At 39.3% G+C, this 11,902-nt stretch overlaps 1 protein-coding gene across 1 annotated transcript; it reads right to left on the bottom strand.

Annotated features, from left to right (window-relative positions):
* Positions 1-3,839: 3,839 nt before the first annotated feature.
* TM4SF1 (transmembrane 4 L six family member 1) lies at positions 3,840-11,621 on the bottom strand. Its single transcript, XM_019748842.2, has 6 exons — positions 11,499-11,621; positions 10,926-11,186; positions 9,413-9,502; positions 9,179-9,324; positions 6,602-6,782; positions 3,840-4,742 (listed from the first exon to the last, which is right to left on the bottom strand). The coding sequence occupies exons 2-6, from the start codon at positions 11,100-11,102 to the stop codon at positions 4,728-4,730; spliced, it is 609 nt and encodes a 202-aa protein (XP_019604401.1). The 5' UTR covers positions 11,103-11,186; positions 11,499-11,621; the 3' UTR covers positions 3,840-4,727.
* Positions 11,622-11,902: the final 281 nt, after the last annotated feature.

Here is an 11,902-nt window from a genome sequence, read left to right as displayed (position 1 = left end):
TGATTGATTGATAGTCTCTCGGGCAGGAAGACGTGAGCTAAGCCTTTTGGGTGCTAAGCCAGGGGGAAACTCTGAGGCCCCTCGGGTGCTAACTAAAGCACAACCAAAGACTCTCTATTGGCATTTTGATTCTTCAACGAGGCAAAAACAAACCAACCAACACCAATGAGTTCTTAAATGCACCAAAAAAATTAAAAAATAAATGAAAAGAATGATCACAGCAACATATTTCCTAAGATGCAAAAACTGGAAACAACCAGAATATCCATTAATTAAATCATGGGTAAACAAACTGTAAATAAACTGTATATTCAAACAACAGAACACTGTACCACAAAGGAAAATAACAAACTAGACATGAGACAACACACATAAATCTCAAAAACATTGCAAACTGAAACCACCCACCCCCACTGCCAGTTTGGACACTGAAACTGAAACCATAAGTCATTCCACAACTTACTGTCTACACTATTACAATTTTATTATTCCATAGTCTTTGTTAGCATAGATTTGCTATTCTAGACTACTCTTCTCCAGGCAAATAACTTCATTGTTCATTATAGGAACTTCCTGAGAGACCCACCATCTCTTCAATGAAGAACATCAACAGTATATCTTTCTAGAGTCTTTGAACCTCTCACCTCAAAATCCTTGCCTTACTGTTCCCACCAATGCTAAACAATACAATCCTTACCAATCCTATTCAAATCTTCAGATTAAAAGACTCACCTTAAGCCAGATTCAAAATCTCAAATTCAACTTATTCCTCTCTCCTCCAACACACTACCAAAGTTCTTTCAAGGTGATGTCCTCCTTGATGGCAGTAAGCAGTACACTCAGCTTTCTTTTATAAACAGATTGTTCTGGTGATATTTTGGGAGCCAGCATTCAACAACATAATGTTTAGTGAGAAAAACCAGACACAAAAGAGAACATGCTTTATTAATTAATTTATATAAAGTTCAAGAACAGGCAAAATTGATCTATGGTGATAGAAATCAAAACCGTATTTATTCCAGGTGTGCGCAGTGGTGGTGAGCTGCATATTGCCTGGGAGAGGATATGAGAGTTTTCTGGGTGCTGGAAATGTCCTATATCTTGATCTAGACGGTTACATGGGTATAAACATATGTAAAACATTCACTGAGGTGTACATTTTTGTTCACATTTTACTAATGCAAAAAAGTGATTTAAATAAAAAGTTAAAATTTTTAAAGGTTACAAATTGAATACTCATAGCTGTCGCAGATCATCGGGGGAGCTGATGGCAGTTTAAGAATCACGGCTTTAGTCAAGGGGTTGCCTTAAACAATATGGAGTTAGGTATTCAGAGAGATCCCAACCTGGATACTTTGGTTTTGCTTTCAGACCCTTCTCCGCATCGTCTACATCTGAGACTGTAGTGGCCATTGCAATTGGCCCTGAGCCCTGCACATGAATCAGTGTCTTTGTACACATGTGACAGAGAGGGGTGTGGTGAGAATTAGCAAGTGGAATGCTTGACAGTCTTCTACTGGCAGGATGCAACTTGTGAATATAGACACCTTGAAACTGCCCCTCTTGGAACTATTATCATGTTACGCCTATAAAAACCTAGTGTGGGAAATCTTGCGTAAGGAGACTCATCACCCTTTTCTGTTTTAAGGATTTAGCTAGGTTCTCTGTGATTACATTTAGAACTGTGTCAAAATTGGGGGAGGATTTCATTCTCATTATTTGTGACATTTACCCAAATTGTCTCATGTAGCAATAGTTTGTTCTTTTCAATTGCTGTATAGTAGAAAAATGTGTGTATATGTGTATGCTGTGTGTCTGCATGTGCGTGTGTGCACGTGTGCGCACGTGCGTGCGTGTATGTTGCCAGGTAATAATGAGCTGTTTCAGTACCCCTGAGGGATTTCCAGCCAAATTGAAGGATTTAGAATATTACAGACTTAGAGTGTGAGCCATAAATATAAATAAACTAGGACAGACGGTAACTTGTGTAAGCTGTTTCCTCTGGGCAACGGCAATGTCTATTATTGAAGAATTTACAAACCAAGGGAAAGTCTGAGTCACTCAAATTTGGGCTCTGAGATGGGGATGACTGAGGGTCACAGGGGCCTGTCGAAGCCCCCTTAGTGGGTGAGTGGCTGGAGGAAATAAGATCCCAGCACCTGCACAGGATGACAGAGAATGTAGCAGGGACCAAGGAGAGGAGCTGGAAAAGCCTGGGTTTTCACGTTAAACTTACCTGGATTTGAATTATGGTTTTCTCACTTGCTAAAGATATGGCCTTGGACAGAATACTTAATCTTTCTGAGCTTTGACTATAAAATGGAGACAAGCACCACCTTCTAGGGCTGTTGGGAGGTCCGTGAAATAATATGTGAAGAAACTAACTGCAATAACTGACATATTGTTATTATTATTATCATGGTTAATAATTATTATTGCCTTTCCTTTGAGGATACATTTAGGAAAACAAGGTGCTTATAACTGATTGTTATGCCTCTTTTTTTGGATTCTCTGTTTCAGGGGTTCTTAACCTGGTGTCCAAGAACTCCCAAGAGGCACTTGGGTAGATATCTGTGAGAATGGGTGTTAAACTTGGATGGGGAAAAAAGTCATTATTTTTTAACCCTAATGAAAATTAGTATTTCCTTTATTATGCCTGCATGCCACAAATCACAGTAGTATCAGCAATACTGATATGCTTTGATCAACAACATAAAATTGCATATTATTTTCATACCACATTAAAATTGTTGCAGGTATCTCAAAATTTCAATTGGAATCATATTGCAAAATTTCTTAGACCCACTCATTAGACTACTGCTAGATCACATGTGACCTCTGTTTTTCTGTCTACAGATGTCGATGTGATAGAGCTATCAAGACAAACTATCTTATAATTCCCAAATATATTTTATAAAATATTTCAATGTGTTGATTTACTTTGTAATCCTATGTCCTTTCTTTTACGTTGTTTTAAACAGTCTTCAAAGGAGCCTGCTGGCTTTGCCAGACTGCCAGAGCAACAGAGGCATGAAAAAGATTAGGACCCTTCGGTCAGGAAAGCATTGCAGGGCGCCTTACAGAGAGGAGGAACTCTGCTGTCTAACAGCCAGGAAGCTTCTTTATTAACCTGCTTGTCTGTTGCCCAGGCAAATAAACACCTGTATAGATGTAGATGTGAACAAAACCCGCTCCATCTCTGTGTCCCAGATTTCATTTCATTTTTGGTTTCATGCTGTGATTTTGACCAACCTCACTGTCCTTAGCAAGCATGTCAAAGCCTTCTAGTTGATGATTACCTGTGTTCCTTAAAATGCAGCCATAAATATTTTTCTTAGGAAGGCATGACAACTAGAGAAAAATACGTTCTCTTTATGGTGGTCATTATACCTTTGCTCCACCGTTGGACAACAGCAAAAGCAGAACATTTCTGAAGACAATACCCAATAGATCAGGGGACCCTGTAGCTTGAAAGAGCCTAACTCTGTACAACAGACATAAAAAGCAAGAGAGAAAATATCTGTTACCCTCCCCAGGAGCCTGATGTCTGCAGCACCCAGCAGAAAGGAAAGTTTCCTAACTGGGGTGATGAACCCAAGGGATGGCTTAGCAATGACAACGCATGGATAGCAGTGGAAGGTAGAAAAGGAGGGATAGGATGAGGGAGAAAAAGTAGGATAAAGAAACCAGAAGAGCCCCCTAGCAATAGGGGCTGCACAACCTGCTAGCTGGGGGGGGGGGGGAGATATTTATATATATATATATGGAGAGGGATAGAGAGAGAGACAGAGAGAGAGAAGGGGAAGGCGGGGAAAGGACAATGAAACTGAAGAAGAAAAAAAGTGGTAGTGAATACTTTATTTTGTTGTATTTAAACAATCAAGTTTTAGGGGTATTTCCTCATGATCCTCCTGCCCCGCCTTCCTCCTCCACCCCCCAACCCCCCAATTTTCTTATGATGCTGATCAACTGTTTTATTCCGTTTCCCATCTTTCTTCCTGTCCAATTATCCAGGCCTTTCTTTTATTAAATACATGACCCTTAAGACTTGTCTTGGAAGGACAAAAAGCTTTCCACATGTTAAGAAAATTTAGGATCTAGCAGTACTCGCAGCAACTAGCTGCCCTGTTTGCGACCCACTCATTTAGCTTGTAGCGTTCTCAGTCAGTCCTTCCACTCTGGGCACCTGTCTGTCTCTCCCAGAACGGGAAACAGTTCAAAGAGTCCTCGTGTTAGATATTTGTAGGCATATGAATGGGAAACACCATATAAACAGTGGAAAGAACATCTTTTCAAGTTGTTGGATTTTCTCCTTCATGATCTTAAAAAAAGCAACTAAAAATAGTTCATTTAATAAACACGAGCACATGTATATACAGTAGTAATTGGAATGTAATATTTATATTTGTAATGTTTGTAATGTTTTTCAAAAACATTACTTCAAGCCGGAGTTTACCTCAGATATACTGAGGACTGTCACTCAGTCTGTAAATTACCTCTAGAGTGTGGTTTATTTTCTCAGTCCTTAAAAAAAAAAAAAAAAAAAAAAAGTTTGCTAAGTTCAAACACTGACATCACGTGAAGATGCCAGTCTTTACGAACATTTATAAAAGTAGAATATGAGAAGTATGATACACTAGTACAAAGTTTTACAAATTAAGACAAGTAAAATATATAAATTACAATGTGATAATGGAAGATTGTGGTCCCGTCTTGGGATGGTTCTTTTAACAATCATATTGCTGTAAAGAAAATGAAATATGCATTAGGGTATGATCAGGCTAAACAAACAATGATGACATTTCAGTCTTTTCAATTCCTGTTTTAAGCAAACATAACTGATCTCCACTTCAGCAGAGCTTTGACCAACAATACTGAGAGCTTAGACAATGCTCACATAATGTTTCCTAAACAAACCAGACAGACCCGTTGTCCTCTCTGAGTAATAGCTGGGAAAGGGCCATGGAAACTGTGGCTTACCAATGCTAGGTTGGCTTTGAATGTGATTGGGGCATACTTTTAATCTTAGGGATTTAAGAGATAATGCCATGGGAGTTTCACGCAGGAGTGGATTCAGTGTGGGTAACCTTTCCAATTAAATGCTACTGAGTTACACACTTGACTCATCTACACTAAAAATCTTGAAAGTCACTTTTGTTTTATAAACAAAGGTAACAGATCTGCACTGCATTGTTGGGGAAGAAGCCATCCCTGCTGTGACTCAGATGCTAAACCCAATGGGACTATTTGCTCTCCCCCAGAGGACAGCATCACTCTGCTAAACCACTACAACTCTGGTCATTGACATACACATATTATGGCCGCCCCCAAAACACATGAGTGCTGAAATCCAGTTGGGCCTCACTTAATTTAAACTCTGCCTTATACGAAGTTCAAGGCTAAAGATAAGTTACATTATAGTAATCCCAAGAGGATTCTTCTTTGCCTCTCCCTAAACATATTGCCTGGAAAGAACTCCATATTAAAGATTTCCCACTCCTTTGTTTTCCTGGAAATTTGGTGAGGTGCCAAGGAAATTATTAATCTTGCTGCACTTGCCTGATAAAGAAAACTACATTTTTATTTTAACTCCCCCTCAAAAATTATGGAAAGTTTCCATTTATTTACAACAAAGGTTTTTTATGACAACAGTGGGCTTTTAGTGTTTGTTAGTTTTCGTCTTATTTTAAAAGAAAGTTAAGAGAACTTGAGCCAGAGAAGTAAATGGTTAGGAAAATATAAATTAAATAAGTTTCTGTTTACCTAATCCTGTTTTAGAGACTAGGACATAAAACAAACCCCTCAAAAAATTGGACCAAAGCTGGACTTCTATCAATTCAATAACATATGGTTTTTAGAAGGATATAGAAACAAGAATTTTCCCCGCTACTAACAAAAGCATATTTCTCTTCAAAATCATATCCCCAGGAAACAAGTGCTTCCTGGTTTTCTTTCACAGTGAAAGGCTTTTCATGAGCTGCTATTGAAACTCGTGGTTCTCTGTGCTTAGCTGTTTGGGCATTCTTATGACTCCTTATTAGGAAGGAATTGTAGAAAACCCAACAGAACAGCAAGTGTTGCATACAGGTTAAGACCAGGTGCTGTGGAAATAAATGATCCAGGTATTGAAACCTGTTGCTTCCTGACTAGGTGATTTTAGACATATTGCTTAATTTCTGAGGCATAGTCTCATCTGAAATATGGGTTTAGTGCATTCCTAGTGCAATGAATGTTGGCTATGATTTGTGAATACTAGTTGGGAACATGAGAGATGCAAAAAGAGGACATTTCTTTTGTGCCTGCAGCCAGAGCAGTGGTAGTGAAAGGGGCACTTTGTCTATGGGTGGCATTTTCCTTTGTTCACAGAGCCAACTAGGGAGAACCAAGATAACCCCATGACTGTGACATTCAAGGAAACATTATTAAGAGCAAAAATGAGTGCCGTAAATGCTTTGCCACGAAGACGATGTAGGAATAAATGCTGGTCAGCTGAGCAATGTTTGATTTTGCCTTTTTCTCTGTGGTGAGAACAATAATGCATTATGCATAAGGTACTTGCATAATGAGGGTCAAGCTACAACATCTTCACACAGGTTCTTACCTGATGGTGGGTACAGCAGTAGCCACAGATGCCTCCAAGCACTCCATTTATTACTTGAATAAGACACAAGATGAATTCAATTCCACCAAGTGCCAAGAGGATGGAAAACAGAGACACATTCCATTCCACAACGTGCTTGGGTTCAATGCACTGGGACCATGAGGATCTCTCCAGAAGGTACCTATGAAAAAAAGAGAAACTTCTGACACATGATGACACCTAATGGGAAGTCTCATAAGATGCTTTTTGTGTGGTGTTTTTTTGTTCAGAAAAAAAAAAAGGAATGAATTAATTTCATGTCCTATATCAAAATTTTCCAATCCAAGTCATTCTAAAAAAAACAAGAATTTACCCAGATCTTGTTGCAATGAGAAACACAAATTTCAACAAAGCGTACTGAGCACTCAGAGTGAGTTAGACATCAAGCCAGGACTGCGGATACAATAGTGAAAGTGGCACGGGCTCTGTCTCGGACAAGCACAACTTAAGGGAAGAGACAGTAAACAACCTCAATGCAACAAGTATACTAATCAGGTAAACCAAGTGTTGAAAGAGCCACAGAGGAAGGACACCTAGCCTAGGCCAAGGAGAATACCTACTTTTGTATCTTTTCCACAAGTCTGAGCTCCATGAAGGTAGGAACTAGACCTTCTATCATTGTATAGCCAGCCCCTAGACCAGTATCCGGCACATAGCAGGTACTCAACACATTTTAAAAGTAATTGAACAATATGCAGCAATCCAAAGTCACTTTGTGAAATGACTTAGGAGATTTTCTAAATTCCTGGATAATCTTACAGTCTAAAAAATTCTCTCATTCCTCTCCTAGAATTTCAGCCTTTGCTACATCATAGAGTGTTTGAATTCTTAATGAAATAGTATTTAATCATGTAGGAAAATCTAGAATTAACTTAATTCCACAGAGAGGTCTGGTATAATTCTCCCCTTATCACTTCTTCCTACCACAACAGAACAAAGGGGCTGGGAATTAGCGAAATAGCTTTGGAATGGTTCATTGAGCAAATCAGAAACTCAGTTTGTTGGTTACAAAATATTCTGTTCTTCTGGCCCTGTCTTTCTGCATGTTACTGAAACACAACTCTGTAATCTCAGGACACAATATAAAAAATTCTCAGGACCCACTTGTCTATTGACCAACTAATCACTAGCTTGTGACCATTAGTTATTCCCCATATCGCAATCCCTGGACAGGTTGAAATGAGGAGCTTACAATTAAACAGCTAGAAAAAACATTTAGTGATACAGATCTCTCCCTGCATTCCAGCTGCATTAGTGATGAGTTTTTAAGAGATGGGTTTGTGCAATAGTTTCGTATGTCTGCATACATGACTAACCAATTTCTATTAATAATTCAGTATGCACTGAACAAAAATAATCACAGTTGTGAACACCAAAATTTCAAACTCCTGTAAGTGCTAATTTTCCTTCAGAGGCTACCATTGGGCTGTATTCATTGTAAGTTAATAGAGCATATTAATGGCTAACAGTAGCAGTGCTGACAGTGTGTCAGCTTCTGTGACAACTATTTTACCTATGATGTCTCCTCAATCCTCCTGACAGCTGCCATTGGTTTTAGTTTTACAGACGAAGTAACTGAAAAGCAAAGAGCTCAGTTCACTCTTTCCTGGTTCCTCAGAGACATTTAGTCCTAATGCAAAGCTGGGATCAAACTCAGGTTTATCTAATTCCATACTTGACCTTATGACCTCACTATGTGCTCTACAATTCATGGCAGACAAATATTCCTCATAATATAAGGGCAATTAAAATTCATTATTCATCTTATGTTTACTCATGAATCTCATAACTAAACCTAAGAAAGTTCAAAGGATGCTATTCACTTGTTATTATGTATATAAGTTTCTACCAGCTATTTCTGTTCTTTTCTCACTAACAGATAAGAAATAAGTATCAACATAAAACAATGGAACATCTTAAATTATCGTGATGTTAAAGTTGTATTAAGACCAGTCTTATATAGCAGTGGGTGCTATGTAAAGGGTGCATTGTACATAGCTATTATGTTATATGTGAGTGTGTGTGTGTGTGTGTGTGTGTGTGTGTGTATGGGGGTAGTATGACTTCCCTAGGCTTTGGTTAAATTCACATAGTTACCATCCATATAAGGATTCCATAATATTTTCTTATAAAATCAACCAATTGTTCTGAAATAGTATACATACCATATATGAGCACAAACTCTACAGCCAGGCTACTTGGGTTTAAATCCTGACTGCATGTCCTAGTGATGTGATTTTGGATGTTATTTCATCTCCCTGTGCCTTCGTTTCCTCATCTTTAAAATGGGAGTGACAGTGGAAGTCACCTCACGGGATTATTATGAGGACTGAATCAGTCCTTAGAGCTTTTCCAGGTCGGGGACAGCGCATCAAGCCGCATACACCCATTGCCTAAGCTGTGCCTGAGCCAGTGCCAAATAAATCTGGCTGAGTGGATGGATCAATAGATGACTGACGCCTTTTTAGTTTGATGGGTTTGCCACTATACACACGTGGTGGAAAAGAATGTGTGGTCTGTTGGGGAACAATTACTCACTGTCCCTCGGTGCTGGCAAAGGTATAGTTCCACTGGCCGGATAAATCAAGACAGAGTGGTCCTTCCGCTAAGCCCAGGGCTGCCACAATGACGCAGTAGCCAGATCCTGCAATTCCGATGACAGCAGCCAGTATAGAGGAAAGCATCTAGGGAAAGGAGAAATACCGGAAGTGAGCCACAGTGTCACGGTGACGTCATGGAAGCCGTTTTTCACCACCAGAGGGGAGGACCTACCGCGCATCTCTTGCCACAGTTTTCATTGCCGCCGCAGCCACAGCAGTCGCCTTGCTCCAGCCCCATGAACACAAATGCTGGCAGGAATATCTGGTTAGAAAACAAGCAAATTAAAGTAATTGTCTTTCCCCAAGTCCATAAAGGTCAGGTTAAGCATCTTTGGTAAAATATATTTTTTATGACGTTGTTGACTGGCTTTGGGTTAAGTTGATCAATGATCTCAAATAATGTAAAGCTATGAAAAGAAAAAAACCTTTCAATGTAATATCCGCTTGTTTTCATCTAAGGTGTCAAAACATTCTTTAGGGTGAGGCTGTAGCATAGGAAGGCTAAAATAATAACCGATGAATGTGTTTATTCCATAAGAGTTCCTAACTGTGAGACTCCAGCTGCAAACGCTGTTTTGGAACTATTAAACCTTATCTTTAAATCTGATTTGCTTTTTATTGTAAAACATAGAGAATACCAAACGTCTTTAACAAAATCATTGAAATGTTTTTGCAAATGGGAGAGATGAAATCTCTGTATAATAAATGTGAACTGCTTCTTTGAAGATACAATTGTGTGGTTTTAGCTTCATAATAAAGCTCTGTAAATAAAATAAGTATGAAATACTTTGAGTTTTAGATCAAAAGAAGCTTAAACAAGTGCGATGTTGAGGACAAATTATTATATTAACATGATAAAATGCTTAAATTCAAAATAGATTTACTAGACCATAATTAGTGTATAAAGGTTTAAATGTTTTAATAGCTTGTATTTGACTAAGAAACCTATTTTGTGCAGTATTAGCAATTCCATAAGCGTTCTCTAAAATTCTCAATCCCAGCATGTTAAAATAGCAAACTCAAGTTTGTCCACATTCTTTCCAGGCTGTGGTTAAAGCTAATATTTTCAGCTCCAAAGTTGGCAAATTCCTCTCACTTCAATTAAAAACAAACCTTGGGAAAAAAAAACTTTCCACTATTAGCTTCAGACACTGATCTGCTGCTAACTGCAGGGTTTTCCCTGGACACCACACCCCAGCATTACATAAAGGAGAAAATTTATAGTTTTTTCTAAAGAGCAATGCACTCACAATTCATTATTTTTTCTGTTGCAGATGCCTGAGAATAAACAGCAGAGATTTTGAATCCAAAACTGTTGATTTAGACAGAGAACCAGCTGACTGCTCCCAGCTCCCCAGGGCAAATGTTAAATGACTGCCGGCTCCAGGACAAGAAACTCTAGTCTCTCAAATCTGATTTAAAAGCTAGTATCTGTTTCTAGTTGTAAAGTAAGAGAATTTACCAAAAAGGTAGTTCACTTTTAGTTGAAAGAGGATTTTGTAAAACAATATCTAATAAAATCAATACACTATACCTATCTCAACTTTTGCATAATCTGCTTTCAAAACAAGAACAAACAAATATCACTGGATTTGGAAATATGAATTATAGAAAGCTTTCCATGAAAACATCACATTCAACAGGAGAGAATTTTTTTAAGGTTGTAGCAATTTTGAACAACTTACCAGCAAACCCCCTCCTGCGATTCCAGAAAAGAACCACACGAACCGGCTGAGATGGTCTTCAGAGGCATACTTTGTGTCCCCATTGGGGAAGTAAAGCAAAATATTAGTTACGATGCAGAGGATCGCGAGCCACACCAAAGCATGTCCGATGCATCGTGCGCATTTGCCGTAGCACATGGTGGCTGGGAGCCTGGGAATTTATTTTTGCCCCCTTCACTCTGCAGCTCAGTGGTGGTCCAAATCCAATGAGAGTGTGCTCATCTGCGCAGAAAGCAAAAGCAATTTTCAGCCCATTCCTGCAACCTTTTAAATACTCTGAGTTCTTAGTCACCAGGAGGATGAGGTATTTTGCTTTCATTGGTCCGGATTGCAGGCTCCGGATGGGGTGTGGGGAGGTAGGGGGAATGTCCCGCCCTTCAAATGAAATCCTTGGGACGAGTGAAACCAGGGGCAGGATGTGAGAAACAGCCTCAGTCATATGCAAGAGAGAAAATGATTAATCCTCAACAAGGAACTCACGGTGCAACCCCTTTACCGGATAAAGAATCAACAGGAAAGTCTAATACAACTTACCAGTAACTGCCAAATGTCCAGTGCGGCTATTCTGCTTGAGGCTTTGAAAAGACAGTGGGCTGGACTCCTGCTCCATGCAGCTGTCTGTACAGCTTTCAGTCTGAGAGCTCTGTGTTCACTTCCACCTCTTTACTGATTTAATTCGAGGCCTGGGGCCAGTCTCCTGAGCTCTGAGCTCGTTTCCTTGTCTGTGAAAGGCAAGGTGTTTGAGCCATCACTCACAGATTTGAAGAGGCTGTTGGGAAATTACAGCGCAGATTTCTCTCCTCTGCCTGCGGTAGGCTCTCTGCAGGACTGAGCCTACTGTCCAGCCTTCCTGGATATCTGCCTCGAAAACAAACCTGGCACCAAAACAAAGGTGGCATTAGTCAACAAAAAGGACTCAGGCACCTTTTTATTCCTGA

Source organism: Rhinolophus sinicus, linkage group LG01, assembly GCF_036562045.2.
Source record: "Rhinolophus sinicus isolate RSC01 linkage group LG01, ASM3656204v1, whole genome shotgun sequence".
Classification (NCBI taxonomy): Eukaryota; Metazoa; Chordata; class Mammalia; order Chiroptera; family Rhinolophidae; genus Rhinolophus; species Rhinolophus sinicus.
Note: the sequence above shows the minus strand (reverse complement) of the source record. Positions and strands in the feature narration are given on the sequence as shown.

Excerpts from the sequence above, each read along its gene's own strand:
- TM4SF1 (XM_019748842.2), bottom strand. The coding sequence starts at position 11,102 with ATGTGCTACGGCAAATGCGCACGATGCATCGGACATGCTTTGGTGTGG. Across the intron at positions 9,503-10,925 it reads TCGCAGGAGGGGGTTTGCTG|ATATTCCTGCCAGCATTTGT; the intron begins GTAAGTTGTTCA and ends TTTTCTAACCAG. Across the intron at positions 6,783-9,178 it reads TTTGCCAGCACCGAGGGACA|GTACCTTCTGGAGAGATCCT; the intron begins GTGAGTAATTGT and ends TTTTTTTCATAG.